The sequence below is a fragment of the Cyprinodon variegatus genome, unplaced genomic scaffold (genome assembly GCF_000732505.1).
Source record: "Cyprinodon variegatus isolate N-32 unplaced genomic scaffold, C_variegatus-1.0 Scaffold44, whole genome shotgun sequence".
Classification (NCBI taxonomy): Eukaryota; Metazoa; Chordata; class Actinopteri; order Cyprinodontiformes; family Cyprinodontidae; genus Cyprinodon; species Cyprinodon variegatus.
The window spans coordinates 1,835,993-1,855,489 of record NW_015150497.1 but is presented as its reverse complement, the minus strand read 5'-3'; the positions used below and the strand labels follow the sequence as shown (position 1 = coordinate 1,855,489).

General features: G+C 40.1%; 2 protein-coding genes across 3 annotated transcripts; one reads left to right on the top strand and one right to left on the bottom strand.

The window, feature by feature from the left end:
* Nucleotides 1-724: 724 nt before the first annotated feature.
* Nucleotides 725-18,416, top strand: gfm1 (G elongation factor, mitochondrial 1). The gene is made up of 18 exons (XM_015370214.1): nucleotides 725-912; nucleotides 997-1,149; nucleotides 1,235-1,367; nucleotides 2,707-2,911; nucleotides 3,848-3,964; nucleotides 4,095-4,245; nucleotides 4,613-4,767; nucleotides 7,136-7,220; nucleotides 7,330-7,467; nucleotides 7,753-7,854; nucleotides 7,926-7,982; nucleotides 8,082-8,219; nucleotides 9,025-9,107; nucleotides 14,799-14,961; nucleotides 15,203-15,347; nucleotides 15,461-15,621; nucleotides 15,717-15,770; nucleotides 17,969-18,416. The coding sequence occupies exons 1-18, from the start codon at nucleotides 838-840 to the stop codon at nucleotides 18,095-18,097; spliced, it is 2,244 nt and encodes a 747-aa protein (XP_015225700.1). The 5' UTR covers nucleotides 725-837; the 3' UTR covers nucleotides 18,098-18,416.
* lxn (latexin) lies at nucleotides 9,154-19,214 on the bottom strand. 2 transcript variants are annotated; one of them, XM_015370215.1, is made up of 7 exons: nucleotides 18,419-19,214; nucleotides 12,744-12,920; nucleotides 12,598-12,660; nucleotides 11,521-11,698; nucleotides 11,302-11,438; nucleotides 9,593-9,655; nucleotides 9,154-9,385 (listed from the first exon to the last, which is right to left on the bottom strand). In XM_015370215.1, the coding sequence occupies exons 1-7, from the start codon at nucleotides 18,554-18,556 to the stop codon at nucleotides 9,269-9,271; spliced, it is 873 nt and encodes a 290-aa protein (XP_015225701.1). In that variant the 5' UTR covers nucleotides 18,557-19,214; the 3' UTR covers nucleotides 9,154-9,268. The 2 variants fall into 2 exon arrangements, with proteins under 2 accessions (XP_015225701.1, XP_015225702.1); XM_015370216.1 differs by lacking the exon at nucleotides 18,419-19,214 and adding an exon at nucleotides 13,079-13,192.
* Nucleotides 19,215-19,497: the final 283 nt, after the last annotated feature.

Here is a 19,497-nt window from a genome sequence, read left to right as displayed (position 1 = left end):
TGAAATCCAAATAACCCTCTCCCCACATAGCTACTTTCCTTTGGGAAGATTATAGCGTTTCGTCACCCCATAAAAGCGACACGTCGGTGTGTCCGCCCTCTTGTGAGTGGCAAGCTCTAGTTGATGGGTGTATTAAAAGGCAAAAGAAACAAGAAAAAAAATAAAATAATTTTAAGTACTTTAAATAAAAAAACATATAAAACGACGGAACCATCTTTTCAAGGGAAATATGTGTTGATCAATATTTATTGATATACTCTCCAAACTCCCTGTTAACTGTATATGGTTTATTTAAATGTTTTATGCTAAATTGTAGCAATAAAAAGTCTGCATAGGGCAAACTTTCAAAGAGACACGTGTGGTGCCACTTGAAGGCAGCAGATTTTCTTGATATTTGTTGTATAGAACATTTTAGAAGTTTGTGCTTTAAGATAAGCAATCTTTAAAACAGATCTAGGTTCAAATTTGTTCCCAAATAAGACCTGCGCGTACCGAACGCAGCGGCGCTAACAAGCAGAAACCATAGTTAAGGTGGTGAGGTTTGCACATACTGTAACAAATTATTTTTTTTAAAGTCTAATACAAAAAAAAGACTCAGAAATATATATATATATATAAAAAACATTCCAGACTTAAACCCCACCGAAAACCTCCCACCCCCCAGCTTCGTCATGGATCCATGGTACTCATGGGCTTCCGTAGAAGCGGAAGTTGCGTTTCGTAAGCAGGCACCGGGAACTCGCCGGCGTGACATTCACCGGGCTGTCAGCAGGGTTGGGGTCGACCACAAGCAGGACAACAGTCACCCACCTTTAACTCCACAAAACCGACTTCAAAATGAGGGTACTGAAGGCGGGTCTGTGTTTGACCAGGAATCATCTGTTAGCTCCAGGGAGCGTCACACTGAAACAGGTAACCTGGCTCTGGCGACCATTTACACACAGACCTCTGAAATAAATAAACAAACAGCTCTCAATATAGATCCCATGTCCTCAGGTGCTCATTAACAGCTGTCGGACCTGCTCCTCTGGGGTCTTACCCAACGAGAAAATCCGCAATATTGGCATCTCCGCTCACATCGACTCGGGGAAGACAACCCTGACCGAAAGGGTCCTCTACTACACGGGCAGGATAGCGGAGATTCACGAGGTAATGGCCAAGATGGGCTCTGCTTGTATGTTAAGAAATGAAGCTGCGTTACTCAGCGGTATTTTTGTCTCTCTGTGATGTCAAGGTGAAAGGGAAAGATGGTGTGGGAGCCACTATGGACTCCATGGAGCTGGAGAGACAGAGAGGCATCACCATCCAGTCAGCAGCTACATACACCATGTGGAAGAACCACAACATCAACATTATCGACACACCAGGTACTGATTATACTCTCAATAGACATGATCTTCACCATTGTTCTGCACCTGTAAAGAGTGGACGCTCTGCTCTAACTACAGCTCTGCCTCTACCAGACCCTGTACAATGATCCCAGGGTTAAAATAACATAAAATAAAAACTGTCTTGGTGCAGTGGGTAGCACTGCTGCCTTGCAGCAAGAAGGTTCTGGGTTCAATTCCTGGCCTGGGTTCTTTCTGTATGGAGTTTTGCATGTTCTCCCTGAACATGCCTGGGTTCTCTCTGGGTACACCGGCTTCCTCCCACAGTCCAAAAACATGACTGTTAGGTTAATTGGCTTCTCTAAATTATCCTTAGGTGTGAGTGAATGTTTGTTTGTCCTGTTTGTCTCTGTCCCTGCAATGGACTGATGACCTGTCCAGGGTGTACCCCGCCTCTCGCCCATTAGACAGCTGGAGATAGGCACCCCTCGCGGGGAAAAGCGTCTAAGGAAATGGATGGATGTGGACCCGCTCTATATATTGTATATGTCCCATGCACCTTTTTCTTCCTTTGACACATTCTCCTTTTACTATTTGAGCTGATGTAAATATCTGCACTGTGAGATCAATAAAGTCAATCAATCAAACCACTGGGGAGTGGGAGCCTAGTGGTTAGGGCATAAAGCTTGGAATCCTGAGGTTCTGGGTTCATACCCCACTCCCACAGACTGCCACTCTGGGTCCCTGAGCAAAGATCCTTAACTCCACACTGCTCCCTGAGCGCCACACAATGACAGCCCACTGCTCTCCAAGGGGATGGGTTAAATGCATAGAGTTAATTTTGTTGCTTTGTACTTATTACAGTGTAATGACAATACAAGCTGAAGAAAAAAAACAACAACAAACATCTTTGGCTATGTGCTGTAGAATAGGGATGTCCCAATACAACGTTTTTATTTTCAATACTTTATATATTGACCCGATATGATATCGTCATAAATCATAAATGCTTTTATTACTGATTTGTTGTGATAAAAGGGTCACTATTAGAATAATTCCCCATGTGTTATGATAATTAGCTTTTTGTCTAATATCAGAACAATACCAGATATTAATACCTGAATGGGACACCCCTACCTTAACATTTTTAGCAACTCTTTTGCATGATAGCTCATTGACATTATATGTGGAACATCTAAATACATATATATATATTCACACTCATATGTGTGCCAGACAGACAAAACAGTTTAACTCTTATTTGCACCACAGATAGTCATTTGGGTTTAGGTCAATACTTTGATTTGGACATTCTAACACATTAACATGCTTAAACCCATCAGTTACTTTTGAATTACCGAGACATCTATGTCTTTAGGTCACGTGGATTTCACCATTGAGGTGGAGCGAGCCTTGCGTGTGCTGGACGGCGCGGTGCTGGTTCTGTGTGCCGTGGGAGGCGTCCAGTGTCAGACCATGACTGTGAACAGACAGATGAAGCGCTACAACGTCCCCTTCCTCACCTTCATCAACAAGCTGGACCGAATGGGAGCTAATCCCAGCCGGGCCTTGCAGCAGATGAGGTACAGGTCGTACTAAAGTTCTCCTGAGTGGAAATATAAAGAACTGAGTGATGCTTGTTCAAATAACTTTAGCAGTTTTGGGGAGATAATTTCTGAACTCTTTCATTAAATAGTTATAAAAATGAAGATTAAAGACTTAAGGCCAACACAAAGCAAATTAGGTTTAATGGGAAACATTTATTTTTCAGCTGGTTGCCAATAGAAAACAGTTAAAAGAAGGTTAGAAATTAAAATTAAACAAATTCTTCGAACAGATTTATTCATAATGGCAGGCCTTTGTTAATCAGGGGTGTTCTTATACATTCCTGCTCATACCAGTTTGGCTTTATAAAGACCAGCTCAGACTTCTGAGAGCGAATGTTCGTTGCATTTTGGAAAAAAGTCAAGAGAATTGTCTAAAATGTTGAAAGAAGGGCTTATTGGCTTTCAGAAACAATGGAAAGGACATAGAAATTCCCCAAATATCCTAGAAATACAAGTGGAGCTTTAATTAAGTCTAAGGTTAGTGGTTATCCATTCTTAAATCACATCCAAAACATTTCTAACTTTAACCCTAAACCGTCCTACCTTTAGCTGTTCCTCTGATCTAATCATTTCTAATCCTGGTCTCTACTCACCTCTAGCTTAGCCTCTTTTGTCATTTAATCAGGATTGTCTTTTTTCTTCATTGCATCTTTGTACATTTTTTTAACATTACTCAGCTGTATTTGACCCAACAGTTAGGAAGTATTTGACTTCAACTCTGTGACACTTTGGGCCCAGAGTGGCCACAGTCTCCAACCCACAGTTAAAAGCACGTCTCACTGCTTGTTGACAGAATCTGAACCGATTGCTGGTTTCTAAATCAGTTTCAGTTTCTCGCCTTTGTAAAGCTCTGACCTGTGGGTAGAAAAGCAGAATACGGATGTTTTAGTTTAAGTTTTGTTTCTCTTGCAGATCTAAACTGAACCACAACGCAGCCTTTGTCAACATCCCAATGGGCCTGGAGGGGAACATGCGCGGCATCATTGACCTGATAGAAGAGCGGAGCATGTACTTTGAAGGACCTTTTGGGTAGGCCTCATTTAGTAAAATACTGTCATTTGTTTTACACATTGCAGAAAACCTTCATGTGTAAAAAAATTATTAATACCCATTTAAACACAAATCGTAAACATAAACCGTTTCTTCTCCTCCCCTACAGTCAGAGCATCCGCTTTGACGAGATTCCTTCAGATTTCCGTGCAGAAGCTGCCGACCGCAGGCAGGAGTTGGTGGAGTGTGTCGCTAATGCTGATGAAACTTTAGGGGAGATGTTTCTGGAGGAGAAAATTCCCACCAAAGATGACCTGAAGGTTAGTCTTAAACGGATATAGGACATAGAGTTTGCATTTTATAATGGAAAAAGTGAATAGCTTGTGACAACTTTTGTGGAGTAATTTTTAACTTTAGCACAATAAAGATACCATAGAAAACTGAGAAGTTTTATATATTTAGATTATTTCATCTTTAAATACCGTTGTAGTTCCATTTTGTTCCAAGTCTGACACTGACTCCATATAGAAATTGTCCAAAATTAGTTGAACTGCAATAACTCTTGCTGTTTTGACTGCAAAGCCACTAGTTTTAACCTCTTTTCCTGCATATTCATTTCTCCATACTTCCTATAAATGAAGGCTGAAGCCAGTTGCATCATAACTATTTCCTCTTGTTTTGTCTTAGGCTGCGATCCGCAGGGCCACAGTACAGCGTCTCTTCAGTCCCGTGTTGGTGGGAACAGCACTGAAGAACAAAGGTGTCCAACCGCTCCTAGACGCTGTCCTGGAATACTTGCCGAACCCCAGTGAAGTCAAAAACTATGCAATTCTCAATGATGAGTAAGTATTTCCATGCTTCTTAGCTTGAAGAGCTTGCTTTTTTTTTTTTTTTTTTTTTTATACACAGAAACAAAAGTATTCCTAAAAAAAACAAAACAAAATTTGCCATGATGAAAATTGATGATGAAAATAAAATAAACAAAAGTCATCTGATAGCAGCCTACAGAATTGGACTTGGACTTTGGACCCCACCCGATGTGTGTTACAACACTGCTTTGTGCAGGTCTGTTAGTAACGTCCCCCAACGTGCCTCTCACCCTCAGTGACGCATTTTAGGTTGCTGTCCTATTGGATCAATTAAACATTTACCCAGACTCTGTTTTCCTGCTCAAATCTTCACATGTGCTCCTTTCTCCATGATTCATCTTGAACAGAAGCAACCCCACAGAATAATACTCCCACTGGTCCTTTTCATTAGGTTATGCATTTTCGTTATTCCAAATATTTGTGGTGACTCTAGGACCAAATTAGTATAGTTTCATATTATCTAACCAAAGGACATGCTTTCTGCACAGTCAGCCTGTCTTAGTCTGCGTCTTTCCAGGCTTCCTACCATGCAGGCCTCTACTGATGGTCTTCTTCCAGTCTACGGTCCTTCTGTTAGACAAGTCATTCGTTCATTTCCTGGCAGTTGTCCTGGGAATTTTTGGAGCATCTTGAAATCTTTCCCATTCTACCACTGCCAATATTAACTCTTTAGGAATTACTTGACACTATTGTCTTTATTGGTTTTCCTTCTCCTACTTTGTGGACCTTAATAAAGGTCCCATATTAAACTCACTTCTCCTTATAAACATATTGTATCCAGTGTGGAATCAAGTTAGTCTTTATGGAGGAATAATACATCCAGTGTTGTGCATGAATGCGTTCAATGAACGGCGTTTACTGAATACATTCATATTTTTAGTGAACCATGAACTAAATGGAAGGACAGCGATGTTCACTCTGAGAATAATCAGCGACACACAGCTCACGTTCAACTGTTAACGACTCTTTATATTGGATGGCGTCAGGATTTACGGTACTTATTACGGCAAACAGCATGACAGACCAGCATATCTACTGTTAGTACTTGTCTGCGCAATTCAGACTCTTCTGGTATTTCTGATGCCAGTTTTGCAGAGCGCTCGGCAGAGTTTTATGAACTAATAAATGAAGACTCTGACGGAAAAAAAAATCATGTTTTTGTGCAAACTTTGCACGCAGGGACTAAAACAAGTCTGTATGTCAGCCACGTCCATTTCAAATTTAAAACGACACACTGAGTTATAGTATCTGAGCTATCTGGGGAAATATATGCTACTGAATGAGGAACATAAGAATTATTTTTTGATACAGATCTTTTCAGCAGAACCTGAATGTTCCTGTATGTTTCTGAGGTTCGGTTTAATTTGGTTAAATAAAAGCTTGACTTCACATACAGTAAACCTTGACTGCGTGAAATATGAAGTTCTATTGTGTAGAATTGTGGCTTAATTTTAACAAATGAACTAGAATTAGTTCATTATTGGTTTGTGAACTTAGTTAGTTTTTTAAAAAGGGAACTATGTTCATGAACTAGTTTATTTTTAGCTGTGTGAACTGAACTTTGAGCCCGTTATTTTTAACAAAGAACTGGCTCAGCATTGTTTGTAACAGTCATGTGTGTCCTGAATAATATAAGATTCACAAATAAAAAAAATTAAAAAAACAGCTTTCCCTTCTCTCAGTTTTTCTCCACCTCTTTGCTAGTGTGTGAAGAGCATTCCCTTTATGATGTCATGAGGGGAAATAAACTGTCCAGATTGGGCTGGAGCAGCCCATTAATGAAGCTACGGCCTTCAACTAGGCTATCTTTATGAACTGATTGTCATGGTTGTGGGGGAGCGGCCTTCGGGATGACGGGGGCGTGGAAAATAAAGCAGCTTGTCCAGAGGAGGGCTGAATAAGGCTATCTGCCTAATCTGAGAGGAATTTTCCTCTACGAATGGCAAAACATGCTCCGAAGGCCTCAATGTTTTTTTTTTCTCCCAAATATAGCATAATATTTTAAGTCCAGCCTTTCGTTTTAGGACTGATAAATGTCTGTGTCTACTCAAACCCTTACTGCTTTTTCTACTGTGTTTAAATGAGAAGGAAACCCTTATTAATATTGGAGATCCAGAGAAAATCAGTGACTAACAGAGCTTTACAGTTAAAAGGTTGGTTTTGGTATCGACCCTGCTAATTGAACTACTTCAATTTGATTAGCCAGTTTAATGATGCTGCGTAGAAAGTTTCTTACCGTGTTTAAAAAAAAAAAAACATTTGGGAAAATTTTAAGGAAAGTTGACAATGAATAAAATTAGTCTCTGTTCATTAACATTGTTACTTTTTTCGGTTATGATAGAGATTCAGCAGAAAGATCAAAGATTGAAATGGACCCCACCAGAGATTCCTCAAACCCTTACGTTGGTCTGGCCTTTAAACTAGAGGTAAGTATTTTTTTTTTTCTTGTTTTTTTTTTTTTTTTAACCTATGTCTTTTTCAGAAGGGTGAGGTCCGTCATGCTTTGCTGTGTTTTGTGGTCTTTCTTGTCGACAGGCGGGGAGGTTCGGTCAGCTGACCTACATCCGGGTCTACCAGGGCTGCCTGAGGAAAGGAGAGTACATCTACAACACGCGGACAGGCAAAAAAGTCCGAGTTCAGAGGCTGGTGCGCCTCCATGCGGATCAGATGGAGGTGAGGGGGAACGGGGCGTCAGCGTGTGTCCTCTCAGGTTCACAGCTTGTTTCCGTCAGATTAAAGCTAATGCGGTGCAGAACTGATCAGAGGGGTGAAGTTCCTCTTCTGGCTTCAGTCAAGTGTGGAGATAACAACCACATTCCCCATGACACCAGAATAAAATGTTTCCATGCATCTCACATTTTCCATGTATCTCTGTTAAAGTGCATTTATGAATAATAAATAAGTAAACTATAGTAGATGTAATATGTATTTTTCCTCTTTCTGTTCATGCTCTTGAAGGATGTGGATGAGGTTTATGCAGGAGACATCTGTGCTCTGTTTGGGATCGACTGTGCAAGCGGAGACACTTTTACATCCAAAACTAGCGCTAACCTCTCCATGGTGAGTCACGCCAGCGTCCCAGGCAAACTAACAGCCGTGAAATTTCTAATTGGTTGTCTTCCTGCTTTCAGGAGTCCATTCACATCCCAGAGCCTGTCATCTCCATGGCTATGAAGCCAGCCAATAAGGTAAAGGTGTTTTTATTTTATGTTTTATGAAACTAATTGCAAACATTTTTTAAAATGTTTCCTCTAAATGGCCTTTTTTTTTTGCCTCCTGTTTACCAGAACGATCTGGACAAATTCTCTAAAGGCATCAATCGTTTCACCAGAGAGGATCCCACTTTCAGAGTGCACTTTGATACAGAGAGCAAAGAAACTATTATATCAGGCATGGGCGAGCTGCATCTAGAAATCTACTCCCAGGTACATACTCATCTCCTTATCTCTGAAAATAAAGACAAACAAGCGCTGCACGGTGGCGCATGTGGTAGCGCTGTTGCCTTGCAGCAAGAAGGTTCTGAGTTTGATTCCCAGCCCAGGGTCTTTAACTGTTCTCCTCAGGCATGCGTGGATTCTCTCGGGTACTCCCACAGATAGGTTAATTGGCTTCTCTAAATTGTCCTTAGGTGTGTGTGCATGGTTGTATTTGTGCATCTCTGTGTTACCATGCAACAGACCAGCAACCTGTACAGGGTGTACCCCGCCTCTCGCCCATTGACAACTGGAGATGGGCACCAGCATGGAAGTTTTACTGTCATTATTCTTAATTATTTTATCTTTAACTGTATATTTAGGTCTTTTTAATTCTCCAACATTTTTGTTAAAGCCTCCTTTTTTTGGGATTATTAAATTGGTTAGCGTCCCTGGTTAAGATAACTTTAAAAGCCTCCAGATCAATTATTTCTTAATTGCAGCAGCATGACCTCACTTAGAAACTAGAAATATCCCCAGAGCTCACTGTTGGAGAGCTGCAACAAAGACCGCTGTCTAGTATCGTAGTAGTTAATGTAATATGGTTGTTACTGGTTCTGTCAGCCCAATGATGATCTAAATGAAACTTTTCATCTCAAATGAGTATTCTTTGACATGGCTGGGTTATCGTTTCCCAGTAAAGAAGCACCATCCTACTTAATTTAGGACAGATCATGAGGGACAGCAAATGGAAAATGCTCTGACTGTTATCTCCAGTTCTGCCAACAGTTTTCTTCTATTTTTGTCTCTATTTTAGAGGATGGAAAGAGAATATAACTGTCCCTGTGTGATGGGGAAACCCAAAGTGGCCTTCAGAGAGACAATCACCAGTCCTGTACCGTAAGTCTGCTTTCTCATCCCAAATAAGCAGTTTGTAGCACCATGCATTTCAAAAGCTTTATGCTGCAGGAGTGAAAGGCAAATCTTGCTTCATAAATTGTGGCATCACTTTAAGAACATTTACAAAGAAACAACGTGTTGCAACATCATTTTGAGAAAGATCAGTTGGTTTTGGGATGTTTTTCACATTCATGAACGTGAGGCAGCTTCTCGGTCTGCAGCACCTTAACGCCCTCGGCTGGAGACCAGGTGAACAGCAGCTTCCACTGGGGGATTTCCTGCAACAAATTTACCAAACACACTTTTTGTCACATGGTCAGGAATTGTTGATCTTGTTTTGTAAACAGACTTGTAACTTTTCCTGATTGAGGAAATGTTCAAACATTTTTATAATTACTGCAAATCACTGTTTATACTATACTGGTTTATACCATTTTGGTTTAACAAACAAACTTCAGCCACTGGATGTTCAGCTTTTTCTTTACCTGAGACACCATGTCGTGCAGCAGAACGTGACAATCAAACTTCAACTGGTCATTTTCTGTTGTCTGTGGCAGAGGAGCAAATGAAAAACATACAGAGTTTTAAGAGTTGCAGACTGAAGACTGACATCTTTCCTGGCTATTTGTTCAGACTCAGAAGGGGCATTTTCATTCAGTAATGGTTTTCAGGAACCAGGTTGATCTCCTGGAGCATGTTGTTATTACTGTGTTTCTATGTTTTCCTGTTTTTCTTCCTATCTTAAAGTTAAAGTCAGATATTTATTTGCTAAGTGTCAGAATCCATTTATAAGAAGTCAGGGGTTTAGATACACTAAGTTTTGAAGGTTTAAAAAAAACACGCAACAGGTCAGCTGATGATGATGATTTATGGCCTTTGGAAACTTATCCTTTCACTCATAATATTCAAATGAAGTCAGGCCTTTGGGTGGCATCAGCTGCCTTTTTTGTCATATGATATTTGGCAAAATATTTGGAGAGCTATGGACTTCCGCATGTTGTTTTCATCTGTTCAAACACTTTTATGCAAGTGCTAACAGCATAAGGTAGTAGAAACCAGTCTGGACGGAAGCAGGCTCTGTGTCTCAGACAACGAGTTTTTGGTGTCAGACATGTAAATTACGTCCAGAACTAAAGGGAAAGACTTTGTGATAGAAGTTGGGCGTTTCATGAGCTAAAAGGCCACTCAGTTAGGAAGAAGCCATTCTCAGAAATCAGTGTAAACTAGGTTAAGCTTTCCATATGTACTCGGACAAAGATGTATACTTTTGCTCTGTGGTATCAGTAAAATATCAACCACAATAACAATTTCTACATGTAAAGAGAAAAAGACAGAAGTTTATAAACTTGATACCACCCCCTCTGGGAATTATCAGTGTTTATTTCCAAGAGGCTCTGATGTGCTTGATAAGAACATTAGGAAATAATAAAGCAATATCTAAAGACAGCTGCCGCAAAGGTTAAATTTGAGCCAAGTTGGGTGGTCTAAATGGACAGAGGCCCTTAGCAGATGCTCTAGTTTGAGAGTGGGTTAAGGATAATAAATCAGTGTTTCTGAGCGACCATCATAAAGCTTTCATTTCAGTTGCTTCAGACACTTTTTTGTATTTTTGGTTTTATTCATGATCACTGATTTTCATCCATGATTTATTCTCAACAGGAAATCATGGTTGTTTTTTAAGGATTCTGATTGGCTGACAAGTTTACGTTTTGTGTTTAAAAAAGAAAAAAAACGCTCAGTGGTTTCTGTAGTTTCATGTGGATGAAACGTTTAAAAAAAAAAAAAAAAACACTCCCTTGTGTACAGTATTACATTTAAAAAGGTGTAGGCAAGACATTATTTTTAAACCCCATGGACTAGGCCGAGCTTTATATTAGTAATAAAAAGGACACAGTAAATGTTTCAGAAATAAAATAGAGGTTTTATCTTAGATTGGGAAGCATTTCTAATGCCCTTTTCTCCTCCAAACACTACTGTAAGCAGCGGGCTGTTCCAGTGGACAGAACCTATTAGCTTCTAGTAGATGTAGTCTGCATGAAATGCCCTGGCTATTAAAATGTAAAACAAAGCATCCAGGGGATAAATAGAAACAATCCGATCTGCACTTTGTTTTTCTATGTTTAGTCTGTAACAATAAGGGCCTTAAATCCGTGTTTTTGTTGCTGATTTTTCCAAAGTGCAATAAGCAGCCTACCAGCTGTGTGATGTTGGCCACCTGAGCCACGTTGTACAGAGTGTTTTCTGTGGATTCACTCAGCATGATGAAGCTGGAGGCCACAATGCCGAGATGCCAGAAGGGAGTCATCTCTGGGTCCATGTGACCGTAGCTGTCTGAAAGACGAAACCAAACTTACACTGAGCGTTTCTGGTACTCTGTGGTGATTTTTTGCAGCTTTTCTGTTATTGAACATACCAGGTAGACGTTTTTCAGTACGCAGGGTTTTATTGGTCCTGTACTCCTGGTATAACTCCCCTTCTTTAGCTTCAACATCAGTTTTCGGGAGCTCCACTAATGAGGAGACCTGCACTTGAGGTGGGAGCTGCTTTTCTCCCCTTGGAAAGTAAACCTCAGCCGAGCACTTCTCTGTTGTCTGGGAGGAAAAACAAACTTGTTAGATTGTAAAGAAATGAATAGGAGAAAACAAAGGTTGGGCGTCACCTTGTTGTGAGTCAGCAGTTAAATCACATGGTTATTGAAATAAATCTTCCTTTTCAGGCCAGTTTCCACCTGCTGTTGTAATCCAAGATATTGCAACACAGTTTAAACTAGAATCTTGCTCAAGACTTAATTAAAATCTTCTTTAAAAAGAGCAATACAACTGACTTTTACAAGGGTAAGATGGATGAGACCAGTTAAAGGTGGACAAAGTAAAATAGCCATAATAATAACATTATTGAAAAATAATTACGAAGGACAGGAAAATATTCAAATTTCACAGTAGTATTGGAATGAGAAGCTAGTTTTTCTGGTTGGTGAATAGCTGGTCAGAAACTCAATAATTCCTACTATTTTCCAGTCAGTGAATGCACCAAGTGGTGCCTTCATTCATAGCCAAGAGCTCCTTGCTTTGGAGGTTTTGGCAGAAACTTTGTTTTGTTTTTCCTTTTAAACTGTCAGTCACCATCTGTTATCACACTCATTGTCTTTGCAGATATTAGCAGCATATTGGAGATCTGATGTTGCAAAGGATCCACATTCTTTGGGAATACACCCAGAGACAGAGGTTTCAGTAAAGCCAGCCTCACTGACAGCCAAAATATAACATTCAACTTTTAGCTCCTCTTGTTAGGATATTAATAAAACTGTTTAATGATGAATTAGCTTTGTTGGTTGAACATTGATATAATTTCTTTTGAATAAACTTTAGAATGGGCTTCTGATTTTCTGACAAGCAGAAAATCAGAAATTGGAGTCTCAGAAACTCAAACACCCTTTTAAGATCTCTTATTGCAAACAATTTTATAAGAGATAAAAAAAAATGTCCCTTACATTACTGATGATCTCGTGTACTGAAATCTCCAGCTGGTACTTTCTCCCGGAGTCTGCCACATCCTGTTGGGTCGACCAAATTGAGCCACGGTTGGATCTAGCACATTAATAAATGTTGGCTGATCAGGAGTAAAAATGAACCTGACCTCTGCGTTCCCACTGTGGACCTGCTTTAATCCAAACAGTCTGTAGGGGGATCCATGGCGGGTGTTGAGGTAGTGTTGGACCACCTTTGCTGCCCTCTGGGCGGGGTAGTGATTGGGGTTCAGCTCACCTGTTGCCATCACATCCTCTTCAGCCTCCTCTGCTGCTGCTGCTTCTGTCTGTGGACAGAAAGAGAGGAAATATAAACTCTCTAGTGGACTTTGACCTTTAGCTGTCAGACGGGTGTGGCTGTTGTCTTTAGACACATTTACTCAGAGGAGAATGAAATAGATCAAGGATCTAAAGAACCAAAACAAACAACTAAAACGCTTCTTGCCTGGGCTGACTGTTTGTTTGGCTGGCTGACTGTTGCCTCTGCTCAGTCCTCCGACATAACTACACCTCCTGCTAATGAAAGCATTACTTCCTGCTTTGAAGGCAGAGCCCTGATAGCTCTACCCCTTCTTAAAGAGACAGGACACTAAACATTAATCACAGTTGAAAAAACTTAAATCACATTTAAGTCCTAGTTTATTGACTCCACCAAAACCTTTGGGTCTTATTATAAATTAGATTTTAGAAAGACTTGGTTGGGAGGCCTCCTTGCCTTCACCCTTATCTTTAGCTCCATCAGAATTCCTAATCATTACTAAATCATTATTACTAAAGATTGATGTAATTTCCAGTCAGAAGAAACCTAAAGCTCTAATTAGGGGTATTGAATCATTGGGCCTAACTGAAGCAAATAGGTACGAGCCTCCTATTGGATAATTACTGCATGGGAGATTATCTTTCAGCTGGCAACAAGTTATTTAACCCCAACTGGTGCAATGGCTTGCTTCTCATTTCCTAAACAACCATGTTGAAAGACACATCCCGTGGTCGTGGAAAAGATGTTAGTCTGTTTGAAAAGGGTCAAATCATTGGCATGCATCTAAAGAGATTGCAGAAACTATTAAAATTGGGTTAAGAACTATCCAACACATTATTAAAAACTGGAAGGATAGTGGGGACCCATCATCTTCAAGGAAGAAATGTGGCCGGAAAAAAATTCTGAATGATTGTGATCGGCGATCACTTAAACATGTGGCGAGATCAAATCGAAGAAAAACAACAGTAGAACTCAGGGCTATGTTTAATACTGAATGTAAGAGCATTTCCACACGCACAATGCGAAGGGAACCCGAGGGATTGGGACTGAACAGCTGTCTAGAAAACCACTAATCAGTGAGGCTAACCGGAAAAAAGGCTTCAATTTGCTAGGGAGCATAAAGATTGGACTGTGGAGCAATGGAAGAAGGTCATGTGGTCTGATGAGTCCAGATTGACCCTGTTCCAGAGTGATGGGCGAATCAGGGTAAGAAGAGAGGCAGGTGAAATGATGCACCCACCATGCCTAGTGCCTACTGTACAAGCCTGTGGGGGCGGTGTTATGATCTGGGGTTGCTGCAGTTGGTCAGGTCTAGGTTCAGCAACAGTATGTGCTCAAAGAATGAGGTCGACCGACTACCTGAATAAACTGAATGACCAGGTTATTTCATCAATGGACTTTTTCTTCCCTGATGGCACAGGCATATTCCAAGATGACAATCCCAGGGATTCATTGGGCTCAAATTGTGAAAGACTGGTTCAGGGAGCATGACACATCATTTTCACACATGGATTGGCCACCACAGAGTCCAGACCTCAACCCCATTGAGGATCTTTGGGATGTGCAAGAGAGGGCTTTGCGCAGCGGTCAGACTCTACCATCATCAATGCAAGATCTTGGTGAAACATTTATGCAACACTAGATGGAAATAAATCTTTTGACATTGCAGAAGCTTATCGAAACAATGCCACATCGAATGCGAGCCGTAATCGAAGTTTAAGGCGGTCCAACAGAGTATTAGAGTGAGTGACCTTTTTTTTGGTGGCGACTTTTTTTTTGGCCAGGCAGTGTAGTTTTCTCTTTGAGCTCTTTGGTTATGCTTCACCGGAATTACCCCAGTTTTCTCTAGTTTCAATCTGTCATTAAGCTTCCTAAAATCGATTCTTTTGTGTCTCTTTGCTTTCAGGTTCGACTTCACCCATAAGAAGCAGAGCGGTGGCTCTGGGCAGTACGGCAAAGTCATTGGGGTTCTGGAGCCCCTGGAGCCAGAAGATTACACCAAGCTCGAGTTTGAAGATCAGACTGTTGGAACAAACGTGCCCAAGCAGTTTGTTCCAGCTGTTGAGAAGGCATGTGCTGTGATTGTTCTGCTATAACTTAAACAATAAATTAGACCTTTTCATCTATTTTATTAAATCAGTTCACTAATTGACACAGTTACACAGACTGGTGTTCTTAATGCCTTCTTTTTTGTTAAGTATGATGATATTCTGCTTACAGCTCATTAGAATATAACATCAGGGATATTTTTCCAAAGGGAAAAAAAGGTTTGAATTTAGTTTGATGTTTTGCATGTGTTCCATGTTACAGGGGTTCAGGGATGCCTGTGAGAAGGGACCACTCAGTGGACACAAGATATCAGGAGTCCGATTCCTGCTGGAAGACGGAGCTAATCACATGGTGGACTCCAATGAAATCTCCTTCATTCGTGCAGGAGAGGGCGCTCTGAAACAAGGTTTGCATGCTCCTCTGATCCCAGCACCAATCACTGTTATCATCTTGTCACAGACTGTCTCTCTGTGTCATGGTGGTCTTATGTTAAATTTGGTGGCACTGTCCCCTTCACAGCAATGGAAAAGGCCCAAGCTGTAATTCTTGAGCCGATCATGTCAGTGGAGATTGTTGCACCTCAGGAGTTTCAAGGAGCCGTCATTTCTGGGGTAAACCGGCGCCACGGTGTCATCACAGGCCAGGACGGGGCCGAGGGATACTTCACTTTGTATGCCGATGTAAGTCTGATTTGCATGCTTGAAATTAAAGCATGTATCTGCAGTCTTTTTATTTTCATAGTCCCTGTTTAAATCAACATTGGTTCTTCTGACAGATTCCTCTCAACGACATGTTTGGCTATTCTACAGAACTGCGCTCCTGCACTGAGGTAGGTTCACAGTCCACAATATAGATTGTTAGTAACAAAGTATTTGTAGCATATTTTTAAAATAAGCTCCAAATTAAAGGCCCTTTATCAGGATTTTTACAGCCTGTCAAGTTAGCTATTGGCATTCATCATAAATGAATGAATGAATGAAAGAGACATAAATATCAGTTCCCTGAGCTCTGAAGGCACCACGTAAATAAAGGAGACAGATTCTGTTGAAATTGTAATCTTACTCAGATCAGAGAAGTTGCTCAGGGTTACAGAATAGCAGCTGCTCACCTCCAGGCTCACCTCTGAGGAAGTGGCCCCGATTAACAGTTAAAAAGGCATTTTATCAGTCTGCTACATCACCATATTTATATCATACACGTTAGCAGATGATTAGACATCCATGGCTCCAGCCTTATCAAAATAGGACACTTCATTCTAAGCTGAAGGACACCGCTCTCATTCCATTTCCAGATCTTTTCCACGTACAAAATGAAGATTATAACTGTATATCCAGACAGAGGAACTGTCCTAATTAGATTAACTTTTGTGGAAAACATCAGTTGTGCCATGCAACAGGCAGCCAATGCCAAGTTGTAATAAACTCACACATCTTAAATGATAATTATCCTAACACATCCAATCTGTTCATGCCTGCATACCAATGTTCGGTTTTAGCCAATCACAGTAGAAAATCTCATAGCAGCAGATGCCAAAAGAAACCACAACTTACCGGTATGCCTTTATGCTCTTGATGTTCCTATTTCAAAGATAAAATTGTGTATTCTGAAACAACTGATGAGACAGAAGAGCTACGCCACATGATTTTCTTTGGCTGCAGGCTCAGCTGATCTACTTTTCATATTGTGTTGTGCACCATGATTGCCTGATCCATTTTGATTTGGATTCAAACTATTTAAAGGGATCATTTTCCTAGTAACTTAAAAGTTGCAGTTTTGGATGCATAAAAAAATCCTACTTAGTGATATGTTATGTTTAATGCATGGTTCCTAGCCTGACACCTTCACAGTAAACACAGGAAGGCTAATATTACCAGAGTTGTTTTTTTAAATCATATTGGATTTAGCTGCTGTAAAGTTAGAAAATGTATGTGATGCAGCATAAACAACATGGCGACATGCATGTGACAATATTTTATTTAACTTTATTAAAACGTAATGGCAGTAACAGTATTTTTACCGTATTGTTTTACATCCAAAATAGATATCTCTGTAATAAAGTCTATTGTTACTGCTAATTGTGGATTCTTTTAAGCTGGAGGGGTACGAGACGGATTGTCGTGCATTTGTGAACTCACAGATATCGCAAGATTTTAGCTGGGAGGCAATGTTACTGCATGCAGTCGGCAGAAAGGAAGTAAAAACAAACATATAAAGTCTGAGTTCATTCATCTGACACACTGGGGAAAAACTGTCACTGTTGTGAGTAAATAAAAAAAAAACTGAGAGAGCTGTGATTGATTAAATAATTTGAATTTGATCAGAAAATATTAACTAATGTTTTCACCTGCTGAGGACATATACAAGTAAAAAAAAAAAAAACTTCAATTACACTTTTTTTTTACTGGATAAACTAAATGCTCACAAACACCCACTATGGTCTGCCTGTTAACTCCACCAGAAGTGTATGCCATTGCTGTGGAATTAAAAGTTTGGTACAACAAGCATGTTTTGGTGGGTAAGGAGAAATTTGGCTTCACCTTGGTTTCATGAAGTCTATCCATTTCTCATGCTTTGAAAATCTTTGGAAGATGTCAGAATTCTCAATCTGTTAATTTTCTGTCTTGCAAATAAGCAGCATTTGACTTGATCATGAAAAACTTTTTTGAAATTTTGATTACAAACTTCCATATGCATAACCATCCATATAAGGAAGTGTATTTTTTCTAATGTTCTTTTTGGTTCAGAGGTGCTAGACTTGGTCATTAGAATGATAAGTGAGATTTTCAACTTATATTTTACCCTTTAAAATGTCTTTAGTTGTTATATTTCATATTATGGACTCATGTTTCCTGTTTACACATTCATCACTTTCTGTTTACTCAATAATATCCAGAAGACAGAAGTTTTTATTGTTGTTTTAATAAGAGAAAAATTAAGAAACAAAGAAAGGTAGAGTCCGTTTTGACATACACCTTCCTAATGTTTCATTACATAAGTAACAGAATATTGTTTTCATTGTTTTTAAAGGGAAAAGGAGAATACACGATGGAATACAGCAGATATCAGCCCTGCCTGCCAGCAACACAGGAAGAACTTATCAACAAATATTTGGAGGCCACAGGACAGCTGCCTGCAAAGAAGAAGTGGAAGAGCTGAACTGTTCCCTCACTTCTGTCATTGTTGGACTCTACAATCACCCAGGACAATGTTCATGGAGCCAAACAAAACCTTCATTTTTATATTTTCTTTACAGTTCTAACCCTCCCAAACTAAATCTTGCAGATAACGGTTTTGAATTGTTTTTTACAATCTGATCTCAACAGGCTGCAGGCAGAACTTAAACCTGGGTAGTTACTGAAAGCTGAGTGTTTTTCCCTCAAGCTCAGATTGGTTTTTGTACTATGTACAGCATTGTCTGATAATGATTTCAACAAATATTTATGCTTCATAAAGGAGTGGTAGATTGATCTGCCTCACCTGTTCTGTGTTCTCCTCGGCCATGTCAGGACGAGCCACCGCATCCATGGAAACTGTTTCAGGTCTGATTGTTGTCACACTGAGGCTCCATGTCGTCCCCATCAACACAACCAGAACCATTGCTCCCCTCAGTTCCATTTCTACCAGCTGTGTAGCTCGGAACCGTCTGAAAATGGACAAAACAACCAGAGGGGAGGAGTACAGGGAGAGGAATGACCCTCCTGCCAGTGCAGAGTTGTGCAATAAGAAAGAAGCAGAGACGAGATTTTCCAGATCCTGCTGTCTTCTTTGCACAATCACTGCTTCTTATTTTTCTCCTAAAGCTAAACAATCTTCTCCACTTTAGGTCGTTATCTTTCTCATTTTGTCTCCCTTGATACACTTAGTTAATCAGCCTCCAAACGTCTGAGAAAGGAAAAACACGTCTTATCATTTGGAAGGGTAAAATCTTTAGAGCTAAAGCTTTATAATGATCCTCAGGTCAGTTTTAATGGTCAATCTGAGGTTGTTTTGTCCTGTGGAGGAAATTTCTTTAAGGAAAATAACATTTTCTGAACTCGTCACTGCACTTCACTGCCCTCCTTTCTTTATTAACAAACAATAAACAGACTAAACAGGAACTTGCACCTGTTGAGTAGCATGTAAAGAACCAGTGCTGGTAAATAACAGCTATTTTACACCCATTATCACAGCAGCAAGAAGTTGTTTACAGTACTGTATATTGTGCTTGCCCTTCAGCTGTGACCAATCCAATTAGCAAGTGCTGCAGCGTCAATAGGAGACTCGTCACACAGTGGTGATTATGGAAAATCTTGGCCTCATTACAATATCAAAAAATGTTATTAGAGTAATTTCATTCAAAATGTGAAACAAATATAGATTCACTGCAGAGCTGTCCAAGTTTCTACACTGCATTGTCAAAAGTGTTTGCTCTCCCTCCAAATTGTAGGAAATAGCTGTTCCAATCACTTCCAATGCCTACATGTGTGTACAATCAAGCACCTAGTGAATCAGACTTGCAGATCTCTATTTATTCACTGGATTGCTGATAGGCTGTTGGTAGTACAGGGTTGAAGTGA

Coding starts and splice junctions, on each gene's coding strand:
- gfm1 (XM_015370214.1), top strand. CDS start 838: ATGAGGGTACTGAAGGCGGGTCTGTGTTTGACCAGGAATCATCTGTTA. Junction 2,912..3,847: donor CGGGCCTTGCAGCAGATGAG/GTACAGGTCGTA, acceptor TTTCTCTTGCAG/ATCTAAACTGAACCACAACG. Junction 15,348..15,460: donor AGAGGGCGCTCTGAAACAAG/GTTTGCATGCTC, acceptor TCCCCTTCACAG/CAATGGAAAAGGCCCAAGCT.
- lxn (XM_015370215.1), bottom strand. CDS start 18,556: ATGGAACTGAGGGGAGCAATGGTTCTGGTTGTGTTGATGGGGACGACA. Junction 9,656..11,301: donor TGGCCAACATCACACAGCTG/GTAGGCTGCTTA, acceptor CCTCTGCCACAG/ACAACAGAAAATGACCAGTT. Junction 9,386..9,592: donor TGCACGACATGGTGTCTCAG/GTAAAGAAAAAG, acceptor AATTTGTTGCAG/GAAATCCCCCAGTGGAAGCT.